Source organism: Cavia porcellus, unplaced genomic scaffold (genome assembly GCF_034190915.1).
Source record: "Cavia porcellus strain 051 isolate PalLab524CR breed Dunkin Hartley unplaced genomic scaffold, mCavPor4.1 scaffold_13, whole genome shotgun sequence".
Lineage (NCBI taxonomy): Eukaryota > Metazoa > Chordata > Mammalia > Rodentia > Caviidae > Cavia > Cavia porcellus.
Window position 1 is genome coordinate 48,949,545 of NW_026947496.1, and position 20,859 is coordinate 48,970,403.

The 20,859-nt window shown below is 41.2% G+C and overlaps 2 protein-coding genes across 10 annotated transcripts in view; one reads left to right on the top strand and one right to left on the bottom strand.

The window, feature by feature from the left end:
* Window positions 1-2,644, top strand: part of Zxdc (ZXD family zinc finger C) — a 35,469-nt gene extending 32,825 nt beyond the window's left edge. For all 5 annotated transcript variants that reach the window (XM_023566519.2, XM_063260197.1, XM_063260196.1 and 2 more), the window contains one exon: window positions 1,070-2,644. In XM_023566519.2, the coding sequence (XP_023422287.2) occupies window positions 1,070-1,156 (87 nt within the window). In that variant the 3' untranslated portion in view covers window positions 1,157-2,644. The remainder of the gene's footprint in view (window positions 1-1,069) is intronic.
* Window positions 283-20,859, bottom strand: part of Cfap100 (cilia and flagella associated protein 100) — a 43,862-nt gene continuing 23,285 nt past the window's right edge. For 4 of the 5 annotated variants that reach the window (XM_063260208.1, XM_063260207.1, XM_013156362.3 and 1 more), the window contains 4 exons: window positions 6,778-6,913; window positions 5,373-5,578; window positions 4,130-4,223; window positions 2,867-3,154 (listed from right to left, as the gene is read on the bottom strand). In XM_063260208.1, coding sequence (XP_063116278.1) covers window positions 3,041-3,154; window positions 4,130-4,223; window positions 5,373-5,578; window positions 6,778-6,913 — 550 coding nt within the window. In that variant the 3' untranslated portion in view covers window positions 2,867-3,040. Of the gene's footprint in view, window positions 2,833-2,866; window positions 3,155-4,129; window positions 4,224-5,372; window positions 5,579-6,777; window positions 6,914-20,859 lie in introns of those variants that run through there. The other variant, XM_063260209.1, reaches the window with a different exon arrangement.

Sequence of the window (20,859 nt, forward strand, 5' to 3'; positions counted from 1 at the left end):
AATGACACGGTTATAAGTGAAGTTCACAGTTGCTTATCATTGTAGCATACACAAGATGAAATTTAATGTACTTTTAAATATTTTATATTTTAAAGTTCTATATACTATCTCCTATGGGAAATAACCTGTTCAGTTTTTACCTTGAGAGAGAAAAGACCCAAACAAATTCAGAGGACTTAAGTAAGTAGTTAAGCTGAGACCTGCCATGGATAATTTTGATTTGGATGTGAAATAGTAAAAGCAGGTAGCTTATGAAATTTCTAATAGTTTGACTTAAACATATTTTTTAAATCCATTCACATAGTTTAATTTGTTCCATTGAAACTGAGCTTTTGAACATTTCACATAATATTGAAAACAAGTTATCAAATAAAGCACTTACAGGAGGCAGAGGGGCTGTGCTTCTAGACAACTGGAGGAAGGTAAAATAGAGAACGTTTTGGTAGCATATATCAGAAAAACCTCAGAACTGTCTATTCTGCCCAGCAAATCTACTCATGAGACCATTTATAAAGAAATTAGGTTATAAACTAGACAAAAATGTTCACCACATTTTGTAGTCTGATGATGACAAAGGAAGAGTGTTTCTTCCATTAGAGGGAGGCAGGTTCGATGGTGCTGGCATGGCACTGGCTCACCTCCTGCTCAGCTGTTGATGGCACACTCAGACATGTGATAGCCAATAGGCTGCTTACCACGTGCTACATGTAAAAAGCATTTCAAAACTAAACAAAAATGCTTTCATTTTTCTAAAAAGATACATGGGTGTTTGAATATGTGTAAGTATAGGGGAAAAATCTAGAAAAACTTCTAGTTATTGAGTTCATTTTCCCTCTTTTAAAAGATAATTTGGCATGTTTTCTTTCAAGGAATACAGGCTTAAAATAAGAGAAGAACATGATGTTTTGAATTAAGAAAGGTCAGGTCCCTTATTACTGTTGGCCCCTCAGGGTTTAATTGCCTGTTGTAAGAAGCTGCAGGGCTGTGTTCTGTGTTCCTGACTATAGAACCTAACCTCTGCTCTGCCTTCCTCCTCTTTCCCTCCTCACTGCTCCACTTGGTTTTGCAGGAGGTGCTCCCAGCACCTGGAGGTATTGCTGGGCCTGAGACTGCACAGGTGCTAGGAAGCACTATCAACTTGCGAGACCTGCAGTGACAACAGCCCCTGCCTGAATGAGATCAGGGCCACTTTCCAGCTATGCCTCCTGGATGACTCAGATGATATGGTACAGGGCCTGGGGAGACCCCACTTGGTTTCTGCCTAGAAGTCCAGCCTTATTCTTATAGAGACTTTTGAGTACGTTTATCAAAAATGTTTCTTTCTGTTTTATCAGGAACCAGTTGAAGCTGTACTCTTCAAAAATGCCTTTATAGGCAAAGTGCTTTGGTGAGGCTCAGCTTTGTCCATGCTCAGCTGGGTGCTTTACAGCCTTTTCTCAGATCCTATTGGATCTGAGCTGTGTAGCATGCATTGTGTTAAAAAGGGAAAAAGAAAAGACCAGTGCAGGAAGTGGCATTGAGTACAGGTTCCCTGCTCAGATACAACTTTGTAGTAAATCCAAATGCAATTTTTCAGCTTCAGTGTTTCAGTATTTTTCCCAAGAAGGATCTAGAAGTCCCACTTTTCTGAGAACTGATGTGACTGGCTGTATCTCAACACTGAATGGTTTTCATGAATGAATCATTTTTGCCATACTGTAGGCCAAAAGTTGTCCTTTTGTCACAGTGAAGCCAAATTCTGATCCAAATTCTGGCAAAACAGACAAGACAGTTTGGGAAGAAAATGATTAGTGTGTCTTGGTGTCCAACAGTTTTTTTTTCTAGAGCCAATGGATAGCTCATAATTTGAGGATAGGAAAGTTAAAACTTTTAAAATAATTTCTAAATTCTGTATTTGGGTATTCATGTTAAATAGTAATTTGACAAAGTTTTTAAGGCAATGTTATGAATACTATATATGTAAGACTGTAATAATGGTACACATATGTTTTCTGTTGAGGTTGTAAATGTGCATATAATAGGTCCACTTATATTTTTACAAAATAAGGTCTGTCTTGCAAAAGCAGCTAAGTTGGTTTTCTTGCACATATTTGTTAGTTAACAAACTGAACATGGGTGACTGAAAAAATTTTTTCCTTGTGCCTTTTGAAGTGTATGTTTATTCAGATACTGTTAAATATTCAGACATAAAGTCATCCAAACTCTTCCCTTTCTGGGTTTCTCAGGTTTTGGGACTTCAGCTTTTGTAAAGGATGCCTAGTTTGAGTGTTAAATCCTCTCTGTGTCCTGCTCTGAGGTGCTGCCTACCCAGATGCTGCTTCCCCCAAAGGAATTACAGGCCATTTGAGAATAGTTCCTTTGTACAAGTTTGTGTGTTATGTCTGAGACCCAAGTTGAAGGGTTGAACTTGTTCACAATGTTATCCAGTACCCTACTCACACCATGGAGAACAAGGCATCCTTATCTCCTCCAGGAGGAGAACCTGCACCCAGGAGCTACTCCCTTTCTCCCACAGTCCCCAGTGAGTGTCTTCCACCAAGTTATTGGTACAGGCTATCAGTGTTCTGCTGGACACCAGGGCTCCCTTCCTGCTGGTGATGGGCCCAACTCGTAATACAAAAGAATAAAAGTTTTTGTACTGTCACAGATCGAATGTTTTCATCCTACTTCATTTGAGCAACTGTGTATATGTTGTTGAAATCATCTCATCTGGTCATCTTACCTCTGGCTTTTGTCTTTTGAGGCTGACAGCACATTTCAGCATGGATTAGCTTTTGTTTCCCAGCTGTTTCAGATGAGAATCAAGATGACAGTCCTTTTCTCAGGCATTTGCTTAGGATTAAAGATTAAAGAGAGATGCTGATAGTTGGAGGCAATGGCTGATTCTTTAATCAGGCCATGAAGATATCAAAGAAACAAATTTATTTCCAGAAGCTTGAAGGAGACACAAGGGCAGAGGCAGGATCCCTTCAGACCCAGCCTGCTTCTGCTGCTGACCTCTTCTGCACCTTTAGCCAAGCCAGCTGTGGCCTGGTAGAGGCTAAGTGAAGAAGAACAGATGCTCCTCCTCATCTTTGTCCATCAGTATGTGATCAGAGATGTCTTTTACTTTGGGCACTGGAGGATGGGAGCGGCACACCAATTTTCTGCCTCTCTGCAGAGGAAGGGAGCTTGGTAAGCTTGAGCCGTATACCCCCTTCCACTAACAGTGCCATGTAGTCACCATAACCCATATATCCTTTCCCTCAGGCATATGGGAAGTGGCCCCGAAAAGTCTGGTCCATTCCTGTCAAGCCAGGTCAGCCCAGCAGGCCAAGGGCTGGACTTTTAAATAGCTTGGGAGTGTGGAGTTAATACAACAACTAGCAGGCCTACTATGTGGAGTGTACTTCATAGAAGGGGTGACCTGGAAACATACTAGGAGATAACAAGCAAAGCTGAATGAATCCAGTTCCTTAAACAGAGAAGACCCTATAGCAGTGGTGGAAGCCTATGGCACAGTGCCACAGCAGGCTGTTTGCGTCATTGAAAGCTCTAAAAGGTTACCACCACTGCCCTATAGTGTTCACTCATCCCTTAATGATGGCTTTTTTTTTTTTTTTTTTTTTTTGCCTGCCAGCTTATCTGTTTGTTCGGGATCATGCTCAGCTTCAGGCCTTTTTTTGCAATTAGGGCCAAAAGGGAAGTGGTTGTCCATTATCATTCACCATGGGCAAAAGTCCTGGGACCAGCAGTAGCGAACCCCAGCAACAGATGATAAACTTGGCCTGAGTGCTAGAGGTAGTACTGTGGGGCAGTGGGAAACAGGTGACTGTGTCTCTTTCTGGTACACTTTCTGCCAGAGATTGGCCCAACCCTGCTCTAGCAGAAGGAGTACTGCTCGAGCAATACTCCATGCTGTACAAGGAGGAGACATAGGACAGGCATAGTGCTGGCAGCAGGTAGGGCATCCTGGAAGATACAACCCTGAGAGTGGGAGGGCCTGACAGCAGAAATACTGCTGTACCTTGGCTTTGCTCTGAAAGTAGCTGCCTGTTCTCAGCCTCAACGACACTGCCTGCAAAGTCTTACAGGATTAAGCTGCAGGACTTCTAGAATCCCTAACAGTGACCTCAGTCACCATCCCTACCTTTTTCTTGATCTCAGCCTGGGCCCGGGCTCGAGCCCGCTGCAGTCGCTCCTCCTGCAACAGCTTTTGCAACTGTAGTTTCTCTTCCCGAAGCCTGGATGGCAAGAGATGTCATGTAGGACCTAGGGGTCTGGGAGACACTACCACACCCCCTACGAACTATCCCTACAGGTCTTTGGGTCAGGCAGGCAATGTCCCATGTACGAAAATACTACCAAGTCTTCTGTTCTTCCTGCCATGTCAGGGCCTTGCCACCTGCCCACAGCGAAAACACTACTGCTTTAGTCCTGGGCCCAGGGGAAGGTGACCGGGAATCTGGACCTTGGTTCCTGCTCCTTGAGACCTGACTCGGGCCTTCAGGGAGCTGATCTACAGTTCAGATTGGACACCCCTGAGAAGCACATTTCACTATCCACATGCCTGATTTTTTTGCTCATAGCCTCATGGTCACAGTGACCCAGTACCCAGCTAGGACAGTGGCCCCGATTCCTTCCTGCTGTCAAACATTTGTTCAGTTCCCACTCAAAGCTGAGTGCTGGGGACCTAGAAGAAAAGCCCACCTGTGTTTATGGGAGAAACAGATACTGGCAGAGGCTGTATCTAGGATCCTGTATTGACAATTAAATGATCCAGGCAGCCCATAAATTGCAGAAACCATAACCCACATCTCACCTAGATCTTACGGGGTCATTTCTAGACCAACCCATGCTCACTTGTCCCCACTAGACAAGCAAGCTGGCTTCTGTATATCACAACACTTAGTCCAAAGCTAGGGGTCCTGAGGGCTCCTGAACCCCTGTACCCAGCCTCCACACATTCTGCAACTACTTCAGTTGGCTGTGCCTTCGACAATTATAGCCAACCTTAACCCCAGCTTCTGCTCCTCCTATCAAGCTCAAAATAACTAAATCTTACCTGGCCCTGGCTTCCCCACTTAAAGCCATTCCCTGATGTCCCTGTCGTTGGGATCTAAGCTTTGCTGGTTGCACCCTCCCATGCTCCCCTCTTTTAGACCCTATCTTCTCAGTCCCCTGAATCCATATTGCCAATCACTGACAATCCAGCTTAGTTTGATTCTCTCTCAAGTACACCAGACTCAGGGTTCCATCTCACAGCATGGAGCACTTTGGGCCTGTTTCCCTGGTTCAGGAGCACTGTAGAGCAGTGACAATAGGTACCCTGTGCCTCCAAGCCAGGTTGGGGCAGGAGTAGAAATAGTGGGCAACAAGGCAGAACAGCTCACCTCATGCGCCTCTCCTTCTCCTTGGCCTTCTCAGCCTGCTCTATCTTGGCAGGGGGTACACGCTCCAAGTTCTCAAGCAGCTCATCCAGTTGGTGCTCAATGACGGTGAGCATCTGCACGGTGCCCAGGTTAGCTTCTTGTTGGGTGCCCACACAGTGCCGGTAAACATCCTGCACCTTATGATTCAGGCTGTCTAGTAGCTTGTCCTGCAGAGCAAAGCAGACTTCAGCTATGCCTGCCCTCAGACCACAACCTATTGATACCAGGACCCATGGCCATGGCATGCTAACCTCCAGGGTAGAGCAGCCAGAGTGAGTACTAAGGGGATGGGTTAAAACAATATGAGTACTGGGTTTTCTTAACCAGACCAGCCCTGTTCTGACCTTATTGAGGCTTACTCTTGACTCAGCTCCTCCCCTTGCTGCCCCTGATAAGCCTACCAAGAACCAGTCTCCTGCCTGCCAGGGAGTCCTCCACTGACCCCAGCTTTCACAGGACTATGTCCTGTGTGTCCCCAGGCAGGTAAACTCCCTCTCTTAACCTGCTCTGACATTTAGAAAACAGCTAATATCTCCTACAACAGGAGCTGTGGGTGAGAAGTGAAGAGTAGCAGGCAAAAAGGCCCAGGCCAATCCTGGGAAATAGTATCCTGTGAAGCCTAGCTGAGGCATGGATGCACCTTCTTCCTCAAAGCCACTTCCCATGTTCCTGGCCCAGTTACACAGAGGCACTTGGCAGTAGCATATTGAATTGGAAACTGAATGAATTAGGTCTCAAGTTGCTGTCAGTGCATGTGCTGAGCCGCTGGCCAGACCCCAGTTCCTGCTGCCTAGAATATTACCAACTTCTGGATCCTCAGAATTCTCTCACACTCCCAACCCGGCCTGAGGACACACCTCTTCCTCTACTCCATGGTTTCCTTGATGGACACTTAGTTTAAGCAACAGATAAGACAAGCTTGGGAACACATGCCTGTAATCATAGCACTCTGGGAAGCTAAGGCAGGAGGGTCACAAGTTGAAAACTAACCTGGGCAATTTAGTGATTTAGTGTGACCCTGTCACAAAACTTCACAAGTTGAAAAAAGGTTATAGATGTAGCTCTGTATGAAGGCCCTCGGTTTACCCCTAGTACAGAAATAGAAATGAGGCAGGGTGGGGAGGGGTATTTATGGAGTTAACACAAAGCAGGCATATGGGACTGCTGAGCTAGCATAGCATTAGTTCTCAGGGGTAGCCGGAAGGCACTTTTTGGCCAGGTTCGCACAGCCTATAAGGTGGCTGGAAACTTGTACCTGGCCCCCAGCTCTCGTGAGCTGTCATAACTGCTGCTCCTGCATTCACCTACAAGTAAGGGAGTTCCCCACCTGACCCTGGGCCAATGGTTATACCCACTGCATGTCTACCTGCTGATCGCCCTTGTACTCCCCAAAGTGGAAAACTCGGGCTTTGAGCTCCAGCTCAGCAGCAGTCTCCTCCTCCTTGGCAATAGACATCATCATTGTGGTGATCCATTGCTTCAGCTGGTTGACCTCCCTGTCCCTGGATTGGGGGATGAGGTTCAGAAGATAGTTCAGTGTAGCCCAGAGTATGTGCCCTCTTTGAGTCTGGCCCACCATCTCTTTGGCCCTGTCCTAATGGCTACAGGATCATGAGTGCTGAAGTGTCTACAATGCCAAGGAGTCAAAGGTGCTGGTGGAATTCAGGGAACCAAACTTAAAATCTTTATCAATACTGAGCAAAAATAACAGTTTCACTGAGGTATGATTCACATACAACAAACATTCCATAAATGTATTTTAAAGTATAAAAGTGAGTAGTTTTTAGTATATTCACAATCACATGACCATCACCATCATCTAATTTAGGACATTTTTATCACCTCAGGATGAAACCCTATGCCAAATAGCAATCACCACATCCCATCATCTCCTTTCCCCTTTGGCCTTAGGCAACCACTAATCTACTTTGTCTTTATCCTGAGTGTTCCATGTAAACAAAATATGTGGCCTTTTGTGACTATCAGCTTTCAAATAGCATAATGCTTTCAAAGTGTATTCATGTTATAGCATGTGTTAGGAGCTTAGGTGTCAGAACTTCTTATGGCTGAGCAATATTCTACTGTATGAATAGACCACACTGATGGACCTTTGCATTGCTTTCACCTTTTGACCTGAGGAGCAATGCCACTGTGATTATTCATGTGTAGGTTTTGTGAAAATAATGTTTTTAATTTTCTAAAGTATATATATATATTCAGGAATAGAATTGCAATATTAAACTTTTAAATGAAGTAATCTTCACAATCATTATGGTACAGACATTGACCAGCATATGTTGGCATTTCCTGAATGGGACTTCTGTTCTTATGCTGGTCAAGGCCCAAGCAGTGTTGGTAACTCATAGAAGTCCTTAACAGAGTGAGGGCATTAACATCCTGCACTCCCCAGCAGTATGTGGAAAGCACTAACTTCCTCATTCAAAAGACAGAATGGCTGAAATTAACTACACACAGTTTGCAGGAGACCTTAGAAAAAGGACACATATAGGCTGAAGTCAAGGGTTAGAAAAAGATAATCCATGCAAAATGGTAACCAAGAGAGAGCCGAAATTGCTATATTCATTTTTAAAAAATAAACCATAAATTCAAAACTCAGAGGAAAAAATACAATTAAAGTTAGGAATTACAAGGAGACATTTCAACTGATGCCACAAAATAGGATCATATGGAACCTACTACATAGGCCAGAAGAAATGGACAAATTCCTAGAAACAGACAAGTGATTCAGATTGAAGCAAGAAGACACAGAAAGTCTGAAGAGATAACAGCAAGGAGATTCCATTAGTTAGAACCAAGATAGTGGCTGCTACTATCCCAGTATTACCTGCTTCCTGTTGTTTCACCCCTTAAGCGTGTTGAACCCAGTGCCTTAACTCCGACCAATGCAATACAAGATGGTGTTAACACACAAAGCTTTAGTCTGCTTACCACATGACAGAAGCCAGTTTTAGTTGCGAGGCAAGATCAGTAGAAAAAGGATTATATAATGATGAGCTATTGCAAGATGGAGGACCAGCTAAAGGGCCATCTTGCCTGAAGTTGATTTAGGAGTGATGTATATGGGTAATTGCACATCAGTGGGTGCCTTGTCACCAATGAAGGATCACATTTTTGGCCAGATGATGCACACTTGATCCTAATCACCTAGTCACAAAATGTTTTTCAGTTCTGCCAATTTAAAGAAAATCAGTGGTTACTTCTGACATTATGGCCTTGTACTGTTTGTTGTTTAGTATTTAGCCTACCCCATTGTTCCTGACATTGCACCACAGACAGGATAGAGCAGGCAGTGCCCAAAGACAGACAAGGGTCAGGCAAAGTAAAATATGGAGTTAGGTACTTGGAGGATCTTAAAATACTTGGCTTCAGTACCCCATTATCAGACATCCATTCCACAGCACTGAGAGATTTAGGTCAGATCTGGGCACTTCCTGCTGAATTAGGACATCAAAAGGAAGAAAAGAAGGAAACAACCTGACCTTATAGGGAAAATAGCTTCTGGTGCCCCTCCTTGGGATGAATTTGATATTGATAGCATTTTGGTAGCAGATTTTTCTATTAAAAAGCATAATCAAAACATTCTCACGGGTAATTAACAGCTATCTGGACTTCTACCCTTCTTTGAGATAACTGAGCTTACTCTACTTGCAAGTGCTCCTATAAAGAATACCACAAGCTTTAGTTCATGTTCTTAGCCCACTAGCTTCAGTTTACATCAGCACACTTACATATCAATAACAGAGAACACATATCATACAATATTCATAGCAGTCAGAAAGGGCAGTGTAAAAGGGAAGGCAAAGTAAATACAACTGTTATTTCATTTTACACATTCATATAATGTGGGTTACCTAAAAGTAAAACTCACTTAAACCAGGGAGGGTGGTATATGACTGCAGTTCCAGCACTCTGGGAGACTGAGAAAGATCACAAGTTCGAGCCCAGCCTGGACAATTTAGCAGTTTAGGAAGGCCTTGTCTCAAATTTTCAAAAATGAAAAAGTTTGGGATATAGTTCAGTTAAAGGCCCTTGAGTTCAATTCCAGTAAAACACACACACACACTTAAAATAGTTCAACAAATAAACGGATATCCAGTAAACGCAAAAAAAAAAAAAGTTCATAATTCCCACCATTGTGAAACAGCCAGTTATAACTCACTATTTACATTCCTTATCCGGAAGATTTAGAATCCATGCCTGAGCCAAAGCCATCATCAAAACCGCTGCCTGACTTTTCTTTGGACGCTGATTCCCAACCAATTGTGGCTCTAGAATTAGAATCTCTCATAAGTTATTTTCAGAATCAAAGGCCTGATTTAGTTCCTTCTGCATGTTGCCTTTACTTTGGTTATTACCTGAGGAGCCTGCTGACTGGCTGACATGTCTGTCATACACTGGCTGCTCTGCAGCAGTGCCTGGGCCACAACCGTCATTGTTGGATCAATGCTGAAAGCTCTTCCCTCTAGTCATCTTACTTTTCTGCTTGTTTTCCAAGAAGCCAGCCAGTCTTCTGTCCCCCACCTACCATGACAAGATCTATCCTGATTCCCAAAACCACCTGGATTAACAGCAAATTTTTCACTTGTTATGCATCCTGCTTTTTTTAATGTTCAAGTTTTGTGTCCTCTCCACAAGAGTTCGGGTAGCTTGGTTATCTACCAGAGTAACTGAGTTAAAAGCCCTGAATGGTTTGGGAAATAAAAATGTCTAATCTACCTTTTTTCCATACTAACAGAACTGCCACAGCTCATCAGCAGCTATGTTCTATGTGCAGTGCCCAAGAACATACCTTTTTTTCCTTTTTCCAGTACTGGGAATTGAACTCAGGTGAACCCAAGACCTTCACTCTAAGCTCCATCTCAAAGGCCTTTAAAAAAAAATTCTTTTGAAACGATCTCAGTAAATCACTAAATTTCCCTGTCTAGGTTCAATCTTGCAGTCCTCCTCCCTCAACCTTCCACTGTGCTTGGATTACAGGCATGCATCACCATGCCCAGCTAACAAACCTCTGCTTCTTAATGGTTCACCTGGGTTTTCTGCCCATTTTTTTTCCTTTCTGCTGCTTATTGCTCACTATAATTTGGAGGACTTTTATCATCTCCTCTTTCCAGTTGCTACAAAACCCCTACAGCCCTCAAAAAGGAAAATTTATGTCACAGTATTCTGTGGGACCCAATGGTAAGATATACCCTGTTGAAGAAGTCTGAAACTTGGCATTCATGGATAAGAGGAAAATAGTAGACCCCTAAGCTCATGAATCTTTCAAAGCACAGGGCTAGAGAGTTCTCTGGTTTGCCAGATTATAACTTACCTAATGAGGTCTGATATATCCTCCCTTGAAAGGATTTTGAATTAATAAACCACTCTAAGGGAACTTAGGAGATCTTTGATATCCTGGACAGTACCTCTATTGCCTGTAAATAATTTTTTCTCAAAAGGGTTGAAAATTATCACTGGGCAAAGTCTTGTAGTCCTTGTATACTAATCATTGGAAATTACCCATAGAAAGCTGGAATGGGTGGGGGAAGACATCAAGGTGTTGTAAAGGTATGGAGAATCAGAAGTCCCAGATAGTAAAGAACAGTCCTAGATTTTGTGACTGTATCCTCAAAAATGGGAAATCATGTAGGTGTCACCCACTAACTTGACAGCAGTTGATTTTTTTCCATTTACCCCTTGGCGACAATTCCAACCTGGGCCTCAGGAAATTTGCTCCCCTGGTGGCTCCCTAAGTTACAACATCATTGTTCAATTAGATGTTTTTCTGTGAAAGAAGAAATGGAATGAAGTTGCTTACATTCAGTTTTTTGTGTTTCTATATCAAAATAAAGGAATAAGCAAAAAAGTAAACTGACTCCAACAAAGATAATACTCAAAGAATAGAAGTCTACCTACAATATTGGACACCCTCTCCCAGGACTCCTTTAAAATTTTATTTCCATCTAGGTTGATAGCCTTTTCTTGACCTCTGGCACCCATATCAGTCAAGGACCTTATTTCTTTTTCTTTTTTCAGTTCCAAGGTTTTTTTTTTTTTTTTTTTGAAGAGAAAAAAACCAAACTTCCAAACATGGTAATTAGAGTATAGCAATGGTTAATACCTTGTCTGTGATGTCTTTACTCAAAGCACAAGACATCAGCATTTTATTGTCCAAACAGTATTATTAGCACAAATCTTTCTTTTCAATAAACTAGGAGAAATTAGTAGTATAATTATCTTAACTATTAAAATTTCTTTCAATTTTTCACACTAGGGGGACAATACAATTTCACTTATATGGTCTTTAGTTGCATCCATTTACCTATAAAAGCCTCAAGTTTATACTTCTTTATGATTGAGTAGCATTGTATAAAAAGACCTCATCTTTTTTATCTGCTCTTTGATCCATGGGCCTTTGGGTTGTTTCCAAGATCTAGCTATTGTAATTTGTGCTACATAAACATGGGTACACATATATCACTATGGTACGATGCTTTTAATGCTTTGGAAGATACCCAGATGGGGAATACCTAGGTCAAATGGAACCTCCAATCCTAGTTTCTTAAGGAATCTCCACTCTGATTTCCATAGTGATTGTACCAGTCTACATTCTCAACACATTGAAGAAGGGTTTCTTTTGCTCCACAGACCCCTCCAGTATTCATTATTGGTTGATTTCTTGATAATAGCCATGCTTTCCAATGTGAGATGAAATCTCAGTGTTGTTTTAATTTTCATCTCTTGAATGATCAGTGATATTAAACATTTTTTCATATATTTACTATTTGTGTTTCTTTATCTGAGAAGTATTCATCTCTGAAGCCCATTTTTGGACTGGGCCTTTAAAGTTGAGTTTTTTTTTTTTTTGTTTTTTTTTTTTTTGTTTTTTACTTCTTTATGTGTTCTTGATAGGAATCCTTTATTTGAGGAACTACCGGAAAACATTTTTTCCATATTATGGGTTTTCTCTTCACTCTATTGGTGGTTTCTTTTGCTATGCAAAAGGTTTTTACTAAGAGAATATCCCAGTTGTTTATTCATTGTGATAGTTCCTGTATGATAGGGGTTCATAAAGTCTTTGCCTACATCAGTGTCTTTAAGAGTCACCAGATTTAATGTTTCTGTTTTAATATTCAGATCTTTGATCCATTTCAAATTTAGTTTAGTGCATGATGAAAGATATGAATCCAATTTTAATCTTTGGCAAGAGCAGAACCAGTTTTTCCAGCATTATTTGTTAAAGATGCTGTCTTCTTCCAGTGAATATGTTTGGTACCTTTGTCAAAGTTAAGGTGGCTTAGTATGTCTGGAGTTGTTTCTGCATCTTCTAATCTGTTCCAGTGATCTTTGAGTCTGGTGTATGTTTATTTTGTTTTGCTTCTGCTAGTACTATGCTGTCCTTATCACAGCTTTATAGTATAATTTCAAATCAGGGATTATGATGCCCCCTGTCTTGCAGAGGCCCTACTTCTGGTACATACTCCCTTACCCAACCTGTCTTCCTCCTTACCCCATAGCTCCTCCTAACGACAGCCTTAGCAGCACCTGAAGGGGTACCTCTTATCAATTCTCAGATACGAGGTTCCTTAGGGTAATCTTAAGTGGAAAGGAAAGATGATAACCATACATGCCTCCTTCACTACTTCAGATCTTTACAATTGGAATGTCCAACTTTTAGAGGATTGGGAAAAGCCAAATTTTCTTATTCCTCTCTAACTGGACCCATGTCCATTATCTCATAAAAATTCCTCTTTCAGAAGCAGAAAGGGACTTTGTTCTTAAACAAACTAACAAAAAAAGCAAGCAATACCCACAGGAATGAGGCAGTCCCAGATGTAAATCCTGCCTACGACCTGGATTCTAGAGTAGGACAGGAAAGGCTTAGGCACCAAGTCTAAACACCCATGTCACTGATTTGAGATTCTTCATAGAAAAAGGCATGAGGATCATCTTTCAAAAATCAGAACTGAGGCCATTTGTAGTTTAGCTATCTCTCAGACCCAAAAGCAGCCAAGAGGTTTCCACCAAGAGGTTTAACCAAGAGGATAGATACTGCAAGATGTAAGTTTCAATTTTGGTCTAAACAAAATCCCTATATTAACAACTACAGGGAAACGCAGAGACTCTTTTGAGTAGATAGGTGCCTGTGAACAAGGTTTTGGGGCTTGAAACATTAGCTACTTCAAGTGCCCTGCCTGCAGTTGCCTGATATCGAAACCATTTGGTTCACAGGTTCTTAAGAGACATTGGATTGCCCTAGTATGTCTCACAAAAATATATGACTGTGAGTTGAGGTGTAGCCTGTTTCTCAAAATAATTAGACCAGATGGTTTTCTTGCATAGCAGTGCTGTTACCACCACCCTGAAAAAAGAAGTCAATAAATTGACATTTGGCCATCCCAAAACAGGGTGTTTTGATAATGGCTGTGCTTCCTGAGCCTTCAAAACCTTGAGCTATCAACTAGTATGTTCTGTAAAAGAAAGGGAAAGGGCCATAAAGGAGGGATTTACAAAGAGCAAGTCCCAGGATGCTCTGAAAACCACATAGACTGCTGTTGTTTCTTATAGCAATGGTGATTCTGATTGCCAAAGAAGTACACAGAGGGAATCAGGTGGTATACAACTGGCTCATACAATTTATGACTACCCCGCACTTATAGCATGATTGACCACATAGAGCTACCCTATATATCAGGCTAATAATCTCAAGAACAGACCACCCTCAAAAGCAAATATTACGGCCGGTACAAATTAAGGGGGCCTACCCAGAAGATTGGCAAGGTTACTGTCCTGTCCTGAACCCCCAGAAACTTTAGATATCTCCTGGTAATTACAAACACTTTCGCAGGATGTGTAAAAGTCTGCCAGGATTCAAACTACTACTAAAGTAACCCCAAATCTTTAAAGGAAATCATCCTCAGGTATGGACACACTAAGACCTACAGAGTGATACTGGACCCGCATTTGCAGCTCAAATTACTGAAATGGTAGCCCAGGGCTTGGGTATTGTCTAGAAAGTCCATACTGATTGGCAACAATACTCACAGGAAACCTGAAAAATGACATTATCTAAACTTCATTAGGAGATGTAAGAAAATTTGTTAAAGCTCCTGCTCATAGAGCCCTCCTTAGAATGAGAATGCTTCCCAGGGAAAGATCAAACTTTTGGTCTCTCAGCTCATATACAGACAGCCTATGCCACATCTTCAACCAAATCAAACTTAAACCCACTAACAGTAAAACAAGGCATGCCATAAAATAAATTTGGGAATGCTTTCCTGAGCCCTTTCAACATATGGAAATCAAGTCAGGCTATTCCCAGTGGAATTGTTCATATGCCTCTTACACCTTCTTAAGGGATTGGATATACTTAAAAATTTAAAAAGACCAAGGCCTAGAAAAACAGTTGTCCACAAAATGGGTGGGCCCATACCTGATAATCTTTTTTTAAAATTTAAGAAATTCCTTTATAGTATATCACATTCACAAACTAAAATCAACATTTGTACAACTCTGTGCTTAATTCTGAAACCTCAGATAAGTGGAACAATTACTCAAGAAGCATAAACTATAAAAATTCATCCAAGAAGGGGCTGGAGATTTAGCCCAGCGGCATAAGTGCCTGCCTTATAAGCAGGCAGTTGCGAGTTCGATCCCCATTACCGATAAAAAGGAAAAAAAAAATCATCCAAGAGAAAATAGATAACCTGAATTGCACTGTTTCTTACTCTTAAGAAATCAGATATTTAGTCCAAAATTTACTTCTAAAATACAAGGCGAAGAAACATTTCATAATGCATTTCTGTACAATAGCATTATTCAGGTACCAAAATCAGACAAAAACCATACAAAAAAAATATACATGCCAGTACCCTTGAAAACAGATTCAAAACTCCTCAAAATATTTTGTTAAACAAGCCTGCCAACATGCAAAATTAAAACATCTTAATCAAGTGGGATTTATTGTGGAAATGCAAAACTTTTCAAAAATCAATTAATGTAACTCACCGCAGTAAAATAGAAAAAAAAATTCACATAACTTCATATCAACACAAAAAGTCTGAAAAAATATGACATCCATTCAAAATAAAACATCTGGCAAAGAAGAAGGGGAAGTAAACTTCCTTACAGTGATAAAGGACATCAAGAAACATTGAAATTGAAATACTGAATGTCCCTCAGATCCAGGAACAGTCGACCACCGTGGGACACCTAAGCCCCTTTGGACCCAACCCTGTATATCATAACATTCACTGGTGCCAATTCCTGTCATGGGCACTACAAGAAATAATGACAGTCCTTATACCATATGAAAAACATTAAGCTGAATCATGGTAGACAGTAGTTCATACTGACCCAAGAAACGGGATGATGAACAAAAGGAGTTTCTCAATCTCTGTGCATAGACCACCAAAACATTTTGATTTAAAAAAATAACTGCTTAAACCACTCCTACCCAAGAAAGGTATGTACCCTTCTCTACTCCAGGAATCTTCTTCCTATGTGGATATTTCCATAACCAAAATGCAAATTCTCAGAACACAACAAACCCTAAGCCAACCTTAACTGCTGTCCATAAATGCCTCACCAATCAAAGATACCAAGAGGAATGCATTCAAGGAACTTTTTTCCTGAAGAAAAATACTTAAGTCAACCCCTCACAAAAACAAAAGAGCTATTGGCCTCCACATGGCAGTAATTGGGACTACAGCTTGATTCACAGCTCCTTGAGAGGGTTTGTCTATCATGAGGCCACTCCAAAATATCTCAACCTCTATGAAGACCCTAGCCTAAAATACAAAAGACATCCTGGCTAGGCCCCAAAACTCACTAGATTCTTTGGTCAGTGCCATCTTTGACAACCAGTTGGCCTTTCACTACCTGCTAGCAGAACAGGAAAGGCTGTGTATAGTCTAATTCCTCAAGCTATACATAGATTAACAACTCAGGGCTAATTAAAAAGGACGTTAAAGAAATGTATGCCCAGGGAAATTAAATATATCAAATCAATCTAAAAGACAGTAACACAAGGAATATGGAATATTATGTAACAATTTTATCTCCAATCTCACTTGGTTTCTCCCTCTATTAGGGCCTGATCACCTCCTGTCCTATGTTTTTGTTTGCTCACTAATGCCACTTGCCTGTGAAAGTTAAAGCCAGTTGCCAATAACCACACATTCTAAGCTGCTGACAATCAAGTTATCACATTTCCAAATGCCAAGGGGAGCTACTCGATATGGTCCAAACACCATGTTGACATTCCAGTTGACCTTCAGTCATTGCAATATTATGATACACAGCCACTACCGACATAATACATTCAACCATACCCAAATTAGAGGTGGTCTCTGATCTCTAAAATCTCCTCCTTTTCAATGGAAAGCTATGGTAATGATAGAAAACACAGGACACCCTTTGATCCTATATGGAATGGGGAAAAGTTGTCTTTAGAGCATGAGCTATCTTTCTCCATTCACTGACCATTGAATAAAATTCCCTGCATCCTGCCAGAAATACTAGGTTATTTGGAAACAGTATTAACTTTATATATATATATATATATATATATATATATATATATATATATATTTTTTTTTTTTTTTTTTTTTTTTTTAAAAACTTACAAATTCCATTAAAGGCAACACCAGTGAATCAGCTCCAAGATTCTGGGTATAACTGCTATTCCTATAACTGCTACTTCTGCAGAGCACTCTTGTTAACCAAATGTGTCTGTCTCACAAAGAGGCATGAACTCAATGGGCTAGGAAGTGAGTTTCTGGAGTGCACCTTATCCTACTCCTTGCTTCACTGACTTACCAAAAGGCATTCCTTCTCTGCTACATGGGGTATTTGGAGACAGGCTATGTCAGGACAGGAAAACAGAAGAGACAGTCCTCTAGGGCCAGAGGAGTTTGTAGCTATTGAGGGGTTATGTAAGGGACTGCCAGTCAAAGTCAGCTAACCGCAGGTAGAGCCTCCACTCTGCTAACTGGCCAAATCTGTTGCCATATGCAAATGAGGTCTGATCACCACACAAGCCAGTTGAGAGGCAAAGAGGTGATAAAGGTATGATGAGCTAACTGATCACTATGGAGAACCAGCCAAAATGACCATCTTGATGAAAAGTGATTTAGGAGCAGTTTATAGGTTAGTGATGAATGATGGCAGACTAGTGCACATCTCACAAGAAATGGTTGTGACCAGGGTTGTAGCTCAGCAGTGCAGGACCTGCCTGGCAAGTGTGAGGTCATGAGTTTGATTCTTGGTACCAAAAGAAGAAAAAACAAAAAAGTAGAAAGGGTGCTAGCCAGATTATACACACCTGATCTCAATCTTCTAGTCACATTGTTTTTCATTTCTGCCTATCTCAAGAAAAACTGATTATTTTTGTCAAAAATTATCATTTCCCCAGGCTATTCCTAATTAGTTTGCCTATGTGCAATTCCTTACATTCCACAATATATATGCTAGAGGTGATACATCTGCAAAGATGACAAAGGTCAGATGAAGTTATCCATGGAGGTGGTCATGGAGAGAGATAGATCTTGGACTTAGTGCTCAGCTTCAGGAGTCACTTCTATAATTAGGTTATAGCAGATTGCCACTCTATCTTCCCAGCACACTGAAGAAGCAAGCTCCTGTGTCAGAAAGATGGCCTTGAAAATGTCTGAGGAGCAAATCTGGGCATGGGGGCACATGCCTGTGATCACACTGTGAGGTTGGTGACCTCCAGCTAATAGTCAGTGAGAAACAGTTCTGCTAAAAATCCCATGCATGTTTTGGGAACCAACCTTTCTCCAATGGAAGCTTCAAATGAGCGTGACCAAGCCACCACTAAGATGGCAATCTGTGAGGGGTTGCCCTGTAGAAGATAGTGCTAAACTGTGTCTTATTCCTGATCCACAGTGGATAACCCAAACAGCTGGTTCTAAAACTTCAAGTTAATGATTTAGTAGGTATTTCGTGTTTGGCTTCTTTCTCTCAGCCTCAGGTCCATGTTCTTGCCCATTGTCTCAATTACTTTTCTCATGCTGAGACAAAATACCTAACACCCAAACTTAAAGGAGAAAAGGTTCATTTAGCTGATAGTTTGTAGAAGTTTAATTCAAACTTAAAGGGGAAAAGGTTCATTTAGCTGATAGTTTGTAGAAGTTTAATTCTATTATTGACTGGCTACAAGGCAGAGTGGCATGGTGTAGCAAACAGGCATTGTAGAGGAGAGACTGTTAATGGAAGACAGGCGATAGCAAAGCAAGGAAGCAATGGACAAGGCAAACCCTTTTCTGTCATTGATGTTGTGACCAGACTATGGGGATTAGGGCAGTAGACTGATTTAGTAATCACCCACCCTTAATCCTGTTACCCAAAATCTTAGCATCACACTATGAATCAGTTACAGTTACAGTTACAGTTACCTCTATGAATCAGTTACAGATCCCCACCTGCAAGTTGCATGAGGTCTTGGGAGGACATCTAGACACAAACCATAACATCTATGTTAATAATTTGTTTTGTTTGCTTCCAAATAGTATTCTAAGGGCATAATGCCCCCCCCAGGTCCATGTCCTAATTCTTGGGACCTGTGAATATGTTACTTGGCTAGGAGAAATCAAGATTGCACGTGGTCTTGAGGTTTCTAATCAGCCGACTTTGAGATGCAAGACAGTGGGCCTTCTGTAATCACAGGGTCCTTATGAATAGAGGCCAGAGACCAGAGGCCAGAAAGAGAGATAAAAGTGATGTAACATGAGAAAGGTTCATCTAATGGATGCTAGTGGAAAATGACAAGGACCAGAGAAACTGATGGCCTCTAGAAACTGGAAAAATCAAGAAATGTATTCTAGGCTGGAAGCATAGATCAGTGATAAAGAGTGTACAGTTAGCACACATGAAATCCTGGATTCAATCCCCAGCACCTCCCCAAAAAAGTATATCAAGCATAGCAGTAAAACAAAACAGAATTAAACAGACACATTTAACCCTAAAGTTAAAGAGTAAAAGAATAAAAAGAAACTTGTTCTCACCTAGGGCATCCAAGAAAAAACGTCTGGCCAACCCTTTGATTTTAACACAGATCTATTTCAAAATTCTAGCCCTCAGCACTGTAAGAGAATAAATCCATGAGGTTTTAAGCTGCTCCATTTGTAGCAGTATATTATAGCAATAACCAAAACCTAATGGAAGTGGTGGATAGAAAACATTTTGTTTGTCCACCTACCTGTTGCTGGATATATGAATTGTTTCTAGTTATTAGCTGTCTTGAATAATGTTGTGGTAAGCTCTCCTGTGATTATATGAGTGTTTGGTGTGTGTGTGTGTGTGTGTGTGTGTGCGCGCGCGCGCGCGCATGTGTACTCTATTTCTAACAGTCACACTTTTTTTCCAATGCATAAGGATATTTGTGTCTATGTTGATGACAGAGATTATTATATTTTTTTCTTGTAATGTTTTTTCCTGGTTTTGATAGTGGGGTCTTACGGTATGAATTAGGTATGAATTAGGAAGTATTCCTTCTTCTTCTGTCTTCTGAAAAAATTGTTGATAATTGGTATAATTTCTTCCCTACCTGTTTGATCTAATTCACTAGTAAATCTGTCTGGGCCTCAGGATTTCCTTTTTGGAATTTTATTATTACTTCAATTTCTTTAGTAGTAGAGGCCTATTTGCATTGTCTATTTGTTTTATATTTTTCAAACACTACTTGAATGGTTTTCTGAGAAGAAGTGACTGACTGAATGGCAGTTTAATGTGCATGGGTTATGACTCCTCTGGAAACCAAAAATTTGTACTCACAGAGATGGTGGAGTGGGCTGAAACCACCTTCTGGATGTCACACTCAGCATTCTGTTGTGAGGTTGTGGGCATGCATGTGTACATGTTGGGGGAGGGGACCTGTCTTCTCAACAGTTCTTTGAGAATATAGGAGGTTGTCTATCTCTCCCCAGCTCATTTTTCTGTGTCTCTGATGCCTGTCAGCTTTCCAAGGAACACAACCTTACCTGAGAGCTGGTAGTTTCCCATCATGCCAGAAGCTCCCAATCATATTGAACCAGTAGGACTTAGGTTCTCAGAAGCATGGCTCCCCCATGAGACACTGAAGCCTCCACTGGCTCTCTCCTCTTGCTATTGCACTTGCTATTCCCTCTGCTGACTGCAGTCTGCTTCCCCAGATTTTGTAATTGCTGGCTACTTTCTCATCCTTCAGGACATCCCTGGGCCACATGACTTTTCGAAGCCTTCCTGTAGCCTCTCATCTGTTTCACCCTCCACTGAAGCCTCCTTTCTCATATCACTCACTTTATTTTCTATCTGACACATCAGTGTTTCCAAGTCATACTATGGACTGGCTAAATGTATCTGCTGTCATTCTATGTAAGCTCCATGGGGCAGGTCCTGGGCTAGGGTGTATGGTGGCACCTTGCTTTATCTGTGCAAGCATTAGACC